At 33.4% G+C, this 14,168-nt stretch overlaps 2 protein-coding genes across 2 annotated transcripts; one reads left to right on the plus strand and one right to left on the minus strand.

The window, feature by feature from the left end:
* Positions 1–1,147: 1,147 nt before the first annotated feature.
* Positions 1,148–6,414, plus strand: LOC111014731 (phosphoribosylformylglycinamidine synthase). Its single transcript, XM_088123762.1, has 7 exons — positions 1,148–2,070; positions 2,246–2,301; positions 3,818–3,927; positions 4,078–4,237; positions 4,793–4,885; positions 4,983–5,114; positions 6,207–6,414. The coding sequence occupies exons 1-7, from the start codon at positions 1,263–1,265 to the stop codon at positions 6,231–6,233; spliced, it is 1,386 nt and encodes a 461-aa protein (XP_087979888.1). The 5' UTR covers positions 1,148–1,262; the 3' UTR covers positions 6,234–6,414.
* A 522-nt stretch (positions 6,415–6,936) lies between these two features.
* On the minus strand, positions 6,937–11,065 carry LOC111014734 (putative disease resistance protein RGA3). Its single transcript, XM_022289537.2, has 2 exons — positions 7,817–11,065; positions 6,937–7,246 (listed from the first exon to the last, which is right to left on the minus strand). Exon 1 carries the CDS (start codon positions 10,899–10,901, stop codon positions 7,818–7,820), a length of 3,084 nt encoding a protein of 1,027 aa, XP_022145229.1. The 5' UTR covers positions 10,902–11,065; the 3' UTR covers positions 6,937–7,246; position 7,817.
* Positions 11,066–14,168: the final 3,103 nt, after the last annotated feature.

Consider the following 14,168-nt stretch of genomic DNA (forward strand, 5'->3'; position numbering starts at 1 on the left):
CATGCTCTTGTCTTAAATAAATCTCATTCAATTTCTTACATAGTTTTTTTTTTTAATTTAAATACTACAACGTAGATGAGATATCGGTGTCCAATACTTCAAGTTATGTTTCCATCGTGATTTGTAAATCTTTATATTAAGCTCATTTTATTATGAGATAATTAGATAAATGATAAGATAAAAATACGTATTTATCGAACATGAATTTAGTTCAACGATAATTGACACGACTAAAAACTTATGAGTTCGAATATCCTAATTTACTTGTTGTACTAAAAATAAATAATAAAATACATATTTTTACCTAAATAATATGCTTTTTTTTTTAATTGAAAGAAAAAAGAAGGAGAAACTATTACATGAGAAGAAAAACAACGGTAATATTTTGGAAATTAAAGTACTGACATTCCTTAGAATAAATATAAAATATTTGTCTGCCCTATATAGTTTTCTATTTTTATTAGTTTAAATGAAAATTTTAATTTTGTTAAATTTAAGTCTAAATTTAAATGGGCGATGAAAATTGAAACCAAATATTTCTCGGTAACTAAATTATAAATTATTAAAGAATCTGGATGAATAAGTAAAAGTCAAGTAATCAAATGGTGAAAATTAAGTCATAGAAATGTCCAAAATCAATCGTAAAAATATGCTAAATCCTAACTATAAAGATGAAACTCGACAATAAAATGTCCAAAATCCAAGCAAAAGGTATCAAATATAATCGAAATAATTTTTAGTTTGTCTGACTACAATAGTGTTTCACATTTAGCTACCATTAAAAAAAGGAAATATAATCTTTTTTTTGGGATAATTGACATATATTTCCAACCAGAGCGAGCTCAATCGTAATTGACATATATCTCTCAAAATTTGTGAGTTGAAATTCTCTGATATTGTACTAATAAAAGAAAAATATATATCTCTTAACAAATATACTATTTTTCATTTTCTTAAGCAAAATGAAGGTACCTTAATCTAAACCATCCACCCAGTGAAAGAGTCAAATTCCATTAAACTATGGACACGTTTTCTAACCTATCTACTGCTAAAAATTTGGAAATTATAATTTTTTTAATTATGCCATTTTGTTTGCTCTAGTAAAAGAACATATATATATTATATGTTCTTTCCACCATTTTTGGTGTGGCCAAGCTTGGGAATCAACCGCGGAGCCTCTTTTTGTCTTTGCCTGAGTTGAGTTGAGACCACCGTTCTCTCTCTCTCTCTCAACCTTCAATTCCTTAGCTCTTCATGGACTAATGGAAACCACCACAACTACACTCTGCCATTTTCCATTTACTCCCCATCTCCATAACCACCACATCCTCCGCGGCCTCTACTCTCCGGAGCCCAGGTTCTTCACCACTCTCTCCTGCTTCAAGCCACGCCGTCGAACTCGCCGGAAAAACAAGCTCAACAAGCTCCACACCACTCACTTCCCCACCCACTCCACCGTCGACTCCTCCTCCTCCGACTCCAACCTCCAAACTGTCATTGAACTCGACCACTTCGCCGCTGAAGCCTCCTCTCTCTTCTACTCCGTCTACTACTCCTCCCGCTCCCAATTTCGGCAGTTTCTGTCATCTGGATTCGACGCTTTCGACGATTTGCGGACATTGATTGCCTTCGATGACCAGAATCGCACGCTGACCGTCTCGTGTCGGCGTTCCACTGTGGAATTCGTGGGCCAGTTGGTGCTATTGAGCTTCGTCGTTGTCTTTGTTGTTAGGGTTGTACTTGGAATCGGATCTCGTTTGCGTAACAGATTTAATTCCGGGTATGCTGCTCCCGTGGTTCGGAGGGACCGGAGCCTTGGGGGACGAGAGGTTGTTGTTGCGAGGAATGTTGTTCCGCGAGATAAAGCTACGGCGGCAAAGAAGAACAATCTTCTTGGGTTATTGGATACTCCGCTGGCTTCAATGGCTATGGCTGATGTTTCGGATGAAGTTTCGAATGGGGTTTGGGTAGGAGAAACGCTGCCAAAATGGTGGCCTCCGGCAGTTCCCAGACGGATTTCCACCGTGAATAGGCAGGAGTACCAAATAGAAGCTAACAGATTAGTCCGAGGTTAGTGCAATTTGTTGCTTGAATTTTAAATAATCATGTAATTTTAGGACTTCATTAAGCATATTTCTCGCAGTGTTTCTGTGTCTGCTGATAAAATTTGTATGACTTTCATATTGTCATTATATTATGCTCTTGGTTGCAATTTAAAGCCCGAACTTAAGTACTTGATTTCCAGCCCTCGTGGACAATAGAATGACCGGACGGGATTTCATGGAGGATGATATTGTTCAAGTAAGTGCTGTTCTTTATTGTACAGTAATTTTCTTGTATACTGAATATACGCAATTTTCACCTATAGTTTATTATCATGTCTCCTACGATAAATTCATGGATTTTTTTTTTGTCAAAACACAAAGATAAGTAATAAAATATGGGATAAAAACGGAATCACTGGAATGGGAACATTGAGGAGTTTCAAGGACAATACTTGCAGATTAAAATTTCACTTTTTCAATCTGTTTCTCACTTGGTCTATCGTTTTCCACTTATGTGTAGATGTATTTTCAATTTTGTAAATGACGTGTATGGATGAATAGAAGAGTAATCTTATCCATATCATGATGTTATAGGCAACATACTAGTGTTCAGCATATGTGCAATCTGTATGTGTCTGGATATACAGATAGATATGGCAAGGGTAATTACTTTTATCTTGTATTCTTGTGTGCAATTATTTGAGAGATTATGTCTGGAATTATTATGTGTGGCATTTTTCCTTGCCTGGTGATATATATTATGCATTCAATGATTTTAGTACTTAGTATCTCTTGACAATTCAAAATAAGATTTGAGGTGTGGTGTAATTTTCTTAATAAAACATGAACGGAAACCTTGCCAATTCAAGTTTGCACGGTGTGAAAGTTAAATTTAGATTTGTTACAACCAGTTATATCCATTAAAAGTTAATCAGATTTTTGGCTGAATTTTTAATCCCACATGTTCTTATTTTGCTTGGCATACGGATGAGCTTTTCAGATTTCATGGTTTCATTCCTGAAATTCATTGCAACTCTGCTGAGTTGATTTTACTAATATCAACTAATACTGACGTAGTAAATTGTTAAGGAAAGGAAAACCTGAAGCTATTCACTCAGCCCAACGCAAATGCATAACCTAAAATAACAGAATGTCATACAATACTGAAGTACTACGACCTCAAGGGTAAGGACCAAATAACATAAAGGAGCCATAAACTGGTCCCACGTGTACTATAACATTTCTAACACTAAATTAGAAAAAAGATGCATACTTAAATAACAAACTGTAGGGGTGAACTAAACAATCAACTTATCCGTCATGACAAGCCTGGAATTTGTAAAGGATATAGATCAACCATGTCATTACAACTTAAATAAATTGGGCTAGATTATAGTGTTGATCAACAAATGACTTTTCTATTATGTGATGGCTATGGTTAAGATCTTACGTCTTACAGTTATCCCACGATACATCTTGTCAACTTTAACCAAAAGGATATGTGTTGTGCCAAGATTTCCAAATTGGCATATCTATTGCATATAGAAAATTTCTTTCTATTCGTGAAAAGCAATGTTTATAACCAATATTCCATTTAAGAAACCGTCTCTTTACTTTTTCCTCCGTTAATTTTGATGGGAACTTTTCATTTATGCATGACCTTGTCGAGTTTGGCTGAAATTTCCATCATTAATAGCACTTGACTTTCCTTATTGCCATAGCTGATCTCTTTATTATTGCCTGCACTTCTCTTTGCCTGAATGGATGAGCAGTTGCGTCAAATATGCAGGATATCTGGAGTAAAAGTATCGTTCAACACAGAAAATATGCGTGATTCGTTCTATAGAAGATCTGTGGACTTTGTTTTGAATATCTATAGCAGGTAAACTTTATACTACTGCTCCTATAAGTACATGCTGTATAAGAGAATGAATCATGGTAAATCTCATATTCTAGTTCTGGATTTTATTAAGGTGATTTTACTGAGATCTGTAATGTTCATGTGAACTGTAACTTATTTAGGAATTTACAGGATTCCATTTTACTCTGACTCAATTCTCATTAATGGTGAGGATGGTCGAAATTTTGTTGCTGGGCTTGCTGAGGACATTGGCATTGAGAATGTTCGTGCTGCCAGGATTGTTTCTGCTGCTGTTGCTGCTAGAATGCGTTCATGCTTTTTGCAGGCCTGGGTAAATATTTTTATAATATCCAATGATCTCATGCTGTCATATGCTCGTATCTTGTAATGAGTATTGGTAACCCTCAAATTATAAATACGGGAATCTTCTTATGAGAAACTTAGTAACAACAATGGAATTGTGAGCAAGAATCTAACATTACTGGATAAGAACTTCAGGGTATATATATATATTGACCAAATAACTTGGGTAAAGTTCCCATATACACATCACCCGCCCTTCCCCATTTGAAGAAAAAGAACTACTCTGTATAAAGAAACTGAAACAGAGGAAAGCTTCTTTTTACTTTTATTTCTCCAAGTGTGGAGGAACTTCAGTTATGTCTATATACGAAATCTAAAGTTTTACAATTTGTTACCGTAGTGTGTGAAACACACATTGTATTTGGAAGTTGGAGCTGGACAGAAACTTTTTAGAAAGCATCTCACTTAGCCTTGGACATGGAGGAACTTATCTTTCCATCTTTTTGTGTATTTTCCCCCTGTGATTTATATGATTTACTATACACCGAAGAACATCTAATGAGTCAATTGTATCACACCGTAGGCTCTGGTTATGCAAGATAGGCATTCTGAAGCAAATGCAGAGTTGTTGAAGATCTGTCACATTGTCCAGATATTTCCTCCTGAGGAATCCTCTGTATGTGTTCAGTGTTCTGAACCTTCTTTAAACTGCTAGCTATCACGTGCAGTAAACTATAATTATTTTTCTGATGTTATCTTTGCTGTTTATTCAGCCTGAGATGGAGATGTTGACGCTCGGCTTGAAGAAACACTTGAAGGTAGAACAGAGGGAATCTTTAATGAAAATGTTTACTGGTGTCTGTGGTAAAGATAGTCATAGGACCGCTGCAGAAGCTCTCGGTTTGGTATGCCCTTAATACTCCCTCTCTCTCTCTAGCTCTCTTTAATTTAAAGGTCTATTATTGCTTGTTGTATATCTTAGGCATCTTTCTTATCCACTTCAAAAGAATTTGTCAGAGGAAAATCATCTACCCAGGACATTTGATTTGATACATGAATGAGTATACATTATACAAATGGGTTCATTAGTTTCTTTGGGTATGAATAATTCATTCATTTCCCATTTATTTGTATTTTCAAGTACAGACATGATGTTTGATTCTTGGGATTTGATATTTCGTTAAAATTTGGTAGCTTATGGAAAAATGAATACGAATGACTGGTAACTGGTAACTGGTTGCAAAATACAAATTAGGCCTTAAGAATTACAAATAGTTGATGAAGTTGGCTTGACTTGTGCTCAGGCAATGTAAGGCACTAGTAATCTACCCCATAGAGTTGTGGGTTAGGAAAACTTCTTCTTTTTCTTCCCTCCTTTCCCTTTGACGTTTGTACTTTAGTTGAGTGACTCAAGGTTTAGACTTTTTAGTGAGTGTAGCTTTCTATGGCTGTGGGGCTGTTTTAAAAAATAGTTTTGGAAATTTCGATGGCGGCTTTGAGCCCCATTTTGTTACTTAATTTTGTGGTAAAATTTTAAGTGTTTTATGGTTTGAAATTTGGGCGATTCATTAAATAGTTTTTGCCATTTGTAGAACTTCATTACTTTATTCTAATTTTAAGACTCATTTTAGGGTGATAATTTTTTTTTAAAATATTAAAATCGACTTGCCCAACTTAGCAGAAGTATAGAAAATAAATTTCTCCTCATTCTCTTGGCTAAAGAGAGGGAGAATGATGGTGAAGGTCGCGAATAGAAGCATAACTCCTATGGTTAAAGTAAAAGGTCAATGATCGAATCTTTACCACTACATTGTTGAACTAAAAAAAGCGGGAATGTTGCGTTTTCGTGTTCTTTTGTTTAAAAGAATGGAAGATCAGTCTGTATCTTAAAAGTCTTACTGATCCTAGTTACCGTCTGCATTTATTGTTTGATTATAGTAGGTATGAGTTTTTTTTTTTTTTTTTTTTTTTTTTTTTTTTTTTTTTTTTGCATACAGGTGCTTCCTCCAAGTACTGGAAATTGATATCTGAACAAAGCATTTGCACCTGAAGATATTCTTAAAGTAGGCTTCTAGCTCACGTTTTCTTCGAAGAGCCATGTCTTACCATTAAATTATTACTCTGTAGAAATTATTGTGATCAAATTTGGCATTATTCATTAATCGAGGCACCCTTCCAATAATTAATTAATGTATGTTACTTGAATCCTGAATCATAAAATTATGGATGCATAGCGAACTGAAGATAGGTACTCATTTCCTTAATCCCCATCCCCACGTATGTGTACTAAAAAAGTATGAATATATGTGCTAAAAAATTTATTGTAAATGTTTAATAACATGAGAAAGAAACACGATGTCTAAGTGCTAAAGTAATTTCGATGAACAATATGCCAATGTGACTTATATGAGCATAGTTTAGCAATAAATGACATCTATCTCTTACCTAAAATATGAGTATAGTTTAACAGTAAAATATGAGCATTAGCAGTAAATGATATTTATAGTGGTTTATTAATCGAGGTGGGTTTAGTTAATAAATAGAGAGTGGTAGTTTTTTAGTTCAAAGTTAAATTTATAAAATATGATCTTTTTCTTTTTGGAGAAAAATGAAAGAATTACATAATTTATTGGATATTAGTAATCAACTTGTACATTAAAAAACCAAACATGTTAAATATCTACTTATTAGCCTTTAGATTAGTTGGAAGGAATAAACACTTATCCATCAATATCAAAGTTGAGTGAACGTCAATTAAAAAAAAATCAACGTAGTCAAAGCGAGCATAGCTTAACAGAAATTGACTTATATCTCCAACCATGAGATTATGAACAGATAACAGGAATTCTTTTCCAACAACTGTAATCTACGGTTGCAATAAAATAGACTCAGAGAAAATAGATTCTTCAATGTCTGAATTTTGCAATAGAAAATTCAGCATTTCATTTTGTTGGAAAGGAATCCTTTTCTGTTGCAGATCTGTCATCTTTGGCACACCACTTTAGCATTTCCTGGCGCATCTGCATCTTCTTGAATTCTACAAACAAAAACCTCAATAACAAACAATGAGCTAAACAAATGAATAAATAACTCTTTTCAAGGTTTTCAGTTTAGATAACTATTTTATTGTTCTTTTTCTATTTTTGAAAATAAAGTTTGTAAACACTATTTTTATTCACGTGTTTCTTTGATTTGTATCCACCTTTCGAAAACGTTTTCAAAATCTAAACCAAATTAAAAAAAAAAATAGTTTTCAAGAACTTGTCATTATTTTAAAACTTTGGTTAAGAGTCCAAATATGTTTTCTAACCAATGAATTTTACGTTTTCAAAATCTAAACCAAATTAAAAAAAAAATAGTTTTCAAGAACTTGTCATTATTTTAAAACTTTGGTTAAGAGTCCAAATATGTTTTCTAACCAATGAATTTTGAGCAAACCAGCCAAATTTTCTAAAACAAAAAAATAGAATGGTTACCAATTAACAGGGATGCCAACCAACCTAACAAACTCTCGTTTCCACTTCAGAGGGCCTAAAATTTTAACTAATTAGTCTAATTTACTTATCCAAAAAGAAAAACATAATGACAATCAAGCCTAAAAACGAACCTCAATTGTCAACTGTGATGGGAAGATGGGAAAGTTTGGCCCGCTCTAGATCGCCTTGGCCGAGTGGTAGCAGTGGACATCCACGAACACGCAGATGCTTCAATTTGGTGAGACGTAGCATGGCTTGTTGCGAAGGCAATCGTTTCAAATTCTTGCACTCAAAAACGCCCATTGTTTCTAAATTTGCAAGCTTTTCCAACCATTCCGGTAGAGCTTCAACACCATTAAAGTATTCTATAGCTAAAGATTTCAAGGTTGTGAGATGCTGAAGTTGTTGAGGAAGTTGGGTTGCATTTCTCAAGCTATCAGTCAGGAAAATATTTGTAACTGAAGATTGGTGCATGAGGAAACTGAAGTCGTACTCTTCCATTGGTCCATTAATCTCTAATTCATTCAAATTGCACATATTATGCATATTCAGCCTCAATTTGGGACAACCAGAAATCTTCATGAAGTTGCAACATTCTAGTTTACTTGGCAATTTCGACAGTTCTTCACATCCCACAATTCTTAGAGTTCGAAGTGATACAAATTCATGATCTGGAACACTCGTTAATTTGGAGCAATAGAACATAGATAAGGTTTCAAGATGAGGAAAATTAATACCATTTGATAACTCTTCCCACTGCTCTAGCTTTTCCATGTGACTGAAGGAAAGTTGCCTCAACTTGGGAAAGAATATTTGTTCCCTTGAGTTGGAGTTATTTCCATAGAACTCACTCCCTATAATTCTCACACTCCCCATAAAAGAAACTCTGAGTTCTTCCAGGTTTGGTAATTGGCCAAGCATTGGAAGCATTTCACATTTGTTACATTCTTGTAGAACTATTGCAACCAAATTTTCAACAAAAACAACATTAGGCAAAGCGTGTCCGCCAAAGTGAAAAATAGATAATGATTGAAGATTTCTGTGTGGTTGAAGTCCTTCCAATACTTCCGAGTCATTGCGGTTGTTATAACCTTCTTCTCCACAAGAGGAAGAATTCCAATGAAGGGTTAGTTCACATAAGTTATTTTTCTCGATCAACTTTGCAGCTATGGCTTCCTCTTTACTTTTCACTCGCTCGAGATTTAAGAGTCGCAATGATCCTTTAAGGTGGTTTAGAGGTCCAAGTTCTTCAATTTTACGACCCTTCTCAAAACCTACTATGTATAGAGGTAATGTTTGAAGATGAATCAATTGACTCACATGTAAAGGCATTTTCTCCATGTGAATGTAGAAGAATGGCAAATGTCTCAGGCTGACCAATTTTCTCAAATTCTTTGGAAGATCTATCCTTGTTCTAAGTTTTAGTATCTGCAAATTATAAAGCATAGTAATAGATTCTGGAAGCCTCCGTATGCGGGAACCTATAATGTCAAGATACCTCAAATGCTTTAACATACCAATTGAATCTGGTAAGTTTTTAATAAAGTCTGAATTTAATACTAAAACTCGCAAATAAACAGAATCCTCCAACTTATTATGAATTATCGCCCCGTTATTGATAACTAATGTGCGTAATGCTCTTACACCTTTTTCACTCCAATTACGAGGATCTAATTCCAACTTTTGATTTGAAACAATACAAGCAACATCATGTATTAGATCATGCATCTTAAAGTGAGTAATTGTCCCATCGATATCCTTAGATACATCTTGGAATAAGGAGCGAGACAACAAGAAGTTGAAGTAACCTTCTCCTATATTCTCCTCCAATACTACATTGTCTCCTTCTTCTAGTTGAATAAATCCTTGTGCTATCCACATTTGAATTAAGTTTTCTTTAACAAATTCACAGTCTTTTGGAAAATTTGAACAAAATGCAAAACATTGCTTCAATGAGAGCAATGGTAGAGAATCCACACTTAATTTTAATGTGGATAAAACAAAGTCTTTCTCATCATTTAAAATATTTCTTACTATACTTTCAACTGTAGTCACCCATCTCTCATAATTACCTTCAAATTTCGCTGTCCCTCCTAAAACTTTTGCAACTAGTGGTATTCCACCAATTCTTTTGACAACCACTTCTCGAATGTTCTCCAACTCTGGATTCATTAATAGTCCATTTGCATTTGCACTCTCTTTGAACAAGGACCAACATTCATCATCTGATAATTTTCTTAGACGATGACTGGGAACTGTCTGCATGATAGTTGCAACTACTGTACTTCTAGTAGTTACAATTATACTATTTCCAGATTTTTCAGCAATCTCATTTAGACAATCCCTTAACTCATCCCATAGAGCAACTTCTTCATTCCAAACATCATCCAGAACAAGAAAGTATTTTTTACCTTGCATCTCCTTTTGAAGCCTGTGAAATAAGGTCTCCTTGTAGTTCAAGCCACTAGAAGTATTTGTGAGACTCTGAAAGATCCCTTCCAAAATATTTACAATAATAAAAGGTTTAGAAACACATACCCATATAGTTTTATCAAAATGTTCTTTAATCAACTCATGATTGAAGACCATCTTTGCCAAAGTTGTTTTTCCAAGCCCACCCATACCCACGATGGGTATGATCGACATACGATGTTCATGGCTTGAGTCAATCACAAGTTTCATTATCTTCAGAACTTCAATTTCCCTTCCTATAACTTTAAAATTAAGAATTGAAGTTGTCTCTCGAATCTGCCTGAGAATATTCTTATATGTTGTTTCTGTGGATTCCTCACCAACGAATCCTAAAACACTAGCCTCGCAGTAATGTTCATACAAAGTTTCACTAATGGCCTTCATTCTTTTGGCCATCTTGAAACGGAACAGAAAAGGATTATTGGAAGGTGACAAGAAATTGCGCACCTTATTTATCTTTTCCATCTCAACTTTTTGTCTAAGATCTTCATAAACAAGATCGTCCAACAGATCGTCGGCTTGATAAACAAGATGTTGAAGATCCTCCACCCACAGCCTGACAGATTCATGGCATAATTTTCTTCTGTTAATATCACCTAAAATGGTTTCAGCCTTGAGTAACCGCTTCCTCAATTTGGAAAGCTCCTTATCCAAGGCCCATGCCACACCAATTTGCTCAGCTGCAAGCTTCAGTACCTTCTTCAGCACTTCTTGCACAGCAAAAGTCCACAGGAATTCAGCCATCTCTGCTCCTCAATCACTTTCCCAAAAGAACGCCAATATTGAAGAAGAATCAAACTCCCACAGGATATTTTTCAAGAAGAGATCAATAATTGAACGTGTCTTATTTGTCACAGCAGCCACAGCGAAAAAGGTTCTTAGAAAAAAGAAAAACAAGCATGTGGCTGCCTTTTTCCACAGACTGTCATTTTTATAATGCTCAGACACGCAAGTGGGTGGTTTCGCTTGGTTATATTCAAACTTCAAAGTATGTAATTTCCATTTAAAACTATATAAATATTAAACGAGGAGTTGAATTATTGTAAGTTTGATATTTAGACCGGCTAAAATAAAATTGATAAAAATAATGTCGAACCAATAATAAAATTCTGAATTGATCAACCATGAGGTAATATGAAATATGAAATATGAGACGTGAGATGTGATAGAGTATAATTCAAAGATAAAAAAATCTACATAAAATTAAAGTGATACAAAATTAGATTTAATTTAAGTCATTAAATCTTTAATGATAATAATTAAAGATCAAAGTAGAGATTGAATCGCAACCATTAGATGCGATTTGGGAGAAATCACATTTATTGAATCGCTTTAAACGAGACTGCTATTTCACTGTTCTATTCTTTAGTCTAAGCTACATTATTTTTGTCATTATTTTTTTAAAAATCATTATTTTTTTTTAGAAATCTCACAGGTTGTACTTAAAAAAAGAAGAGATTGAATTTGAAAAACAAATAATACACTCTAATATATATATATACACACATATACATATATATAAAACTCCAACAGACTACACCTTCAAACTCTGCTTCTTTTTTATTTTAATAATCTATTAATGCGCTAGCTTTTTATTTTTTATTTTTTATCTTTTATATTTCTTTTCTTTTAAGCTAAATCTGTTTAGCTACGATCCATGCTACTATATGATACTGAACTAATGTCCCGTTTACTTACCCGCAATCGTAATTGATGAATCCTAATGAAAACTTTAATTCCCTTTGATGGTGTTTACCAAATTGTAGGAATGTAATCAAATGGTGAGATCCACCTCAAACTTTAATGAAAAAGTGTAATCCCATTACACTCCTACAACCCCTCAATCTCATTCTCATTCCTTATTCTGTCGACCTCACATATATATTATAATTAATGTACCACTTTTATCTTTTCTCTCTCATCTATGGATTAAATCCATATAATTTTTAATTAGTTTTTTTATACTTTTATAATTTCTTCTCCATTAATACTCCAATTTTTATTAGTTGATGTGATTTTATTATATAATATTAATTATTAATTAATATCAATAAATTTTTTAAATAGATATTATTACTTTTAAATATTAGAATAATAAAACTTAATAATATGTTTTATTAAAGTTTTGTTGTTCTAATAAAAATATTTTATTTGATGTAATTCTATTTTATTATTCATTACGTATTAATATTAGATAAATTTTTATAATAAGAAATATTTACTATCAATAATATAGTAATAAATTAAATTAAAATTTATTATTATTGTAATTTAAAAAAGATCAGCACAATAATATAAAAATGAGAAAGAGTATATTAGTAATTGTCATATATCTGATTCCGATTCTAATTCCAGACAGTTTTAGTAAACAACATCAAAAGAATTCTGATTACGATTCCAGAAAATTATTTCTAAATTTAAGCTTGGAGTTATGGAAGTCTAGCTTAGGGGATGTAAGAATTTAAGCTGGTAAATTAATTCTTCATACACATACATGAATTCCTACTTCCTAGATACATGAATTGTTAGATACATGTAAGCTAATGTATTGAGATACATGAACGGTGTGTATACATGTATCCATTTTTATTTTGTGTCTTTTAGAGGTGTCTCTTGAATGTTATATAAAGAGATCACTTCCTTCATTTGCAACCAAAAAAAGAATAAGCAAATTGTAGCATTTCAATCAAGAAAGAAAAGAGAACAATATTGATCTTCTCTTGTGTGTTCTTGAGTTTCATAAGAGAACAAATTTCTTCTCTTCAAAGTTGGTGAGATTTAGATTGAATTTTAGTGAGGGCTTACCAACGTTTCCAACAATGTTGCAGGCCTAGGAAGGCCAAGGAGGCAGCACCACAATGCTATGGACGGCGTCGCGGCGCTGCCTTAATGTGCATGTGCGGACGGTCCCCATGCTATGGACCCATGACGCTGTATCGATTTATAAATATGCGGGTTTTAGGGTTAGCCAGTCGAAATTAGAGCCATTTGGAGTCGATTTCAAAGCAGTTTTGTGGCAGTTTCGATGCAGAGGATTGAGGTATTGGCAAAGGCATTAGGGTCGATTAAGAACGACATATTTAATTAGATCTTGATCATTCTTGTGAGTCTTTCATTTCTGTACCTAAATATAGTGTGTTATAACACTTAAAAGCTAGAAGACTTTTGTTGGGACCTCTAGATGGTGAATATCAGGGTGAGATATTTGAGTGCTTTTATTCAATCTCTAATTATAGTGGAACCCGCATCTGAGCAGAAGTAGTCCATAAACTGTTGGGGTGAACCAATATAAATCATTGTGTTGTTATTGTTATTCCCTTAATCTCTTATTGTGTGGTGTGATTGTGATTTTTCTAGATATAACTATGGAAGGGGAAATTGTTTGGAGCGCGTTAATTTCTCACAATGACATACAAAACAAGAAGGATGTTAATGGAAGTACTCAAGTAATCTCTAGACAATATGCCAACATGGTTAATTATATGAGCATAACTTTCATAAAATTTAATTAGCAGTAAATGACATCTATGTATCATTTGAGCTTGGAGATTCATTAATTGATGGTTTAGTTAATGAATAAAAAGAGTATGCTAGTTTTTTAGTTCATAAATAAAAAAAAATTGAAAAAACAAAATTTATGAAATATAATCTTATTTTTGTTTGAAAATAGTATACTTAGTATGCTAAGTTTTAGAGAATTAGGGATAAAATTATTAATTAATTAGACAGTGTGAGAGGGAGAGAAAACTTTAAGAATATAATTGATTAGATATTAGTAATAATTAACCCTCTCCCTATCGGCTTTTAGACTAATCAGTGGTTTATTTGATGAGCCAGAAGAAATCATTTATAAATCGAACAAATTGAGTGAACATCAAATATGATTAATTAAAGAGCATACTCAACAAAGTTACAACATAATGGAAAGGTTTACCGTTTAGTTAAACCATTGTGAGGCTTAGCTACAATCCATGCTACTTGTAAGATACAAAAATTACTGAACTGAAATAG

This window comes from Momordica charantia (genome assembly GCF_013281855.1).
Source record: "Momordica charantia cultivar OHB3-1 chromosome 5 unlocalized genomic scaffold, Mcharantia_2.0 BLBB01000005.1, whole genome shotgun sequence".
Lineage (NCBI taxonomy): Eukaryota > Viridiplantae > Streptophyta > Magnoliopsida > Cucurbitales > Cucurbitaceae > Momordica > Momordica charantia.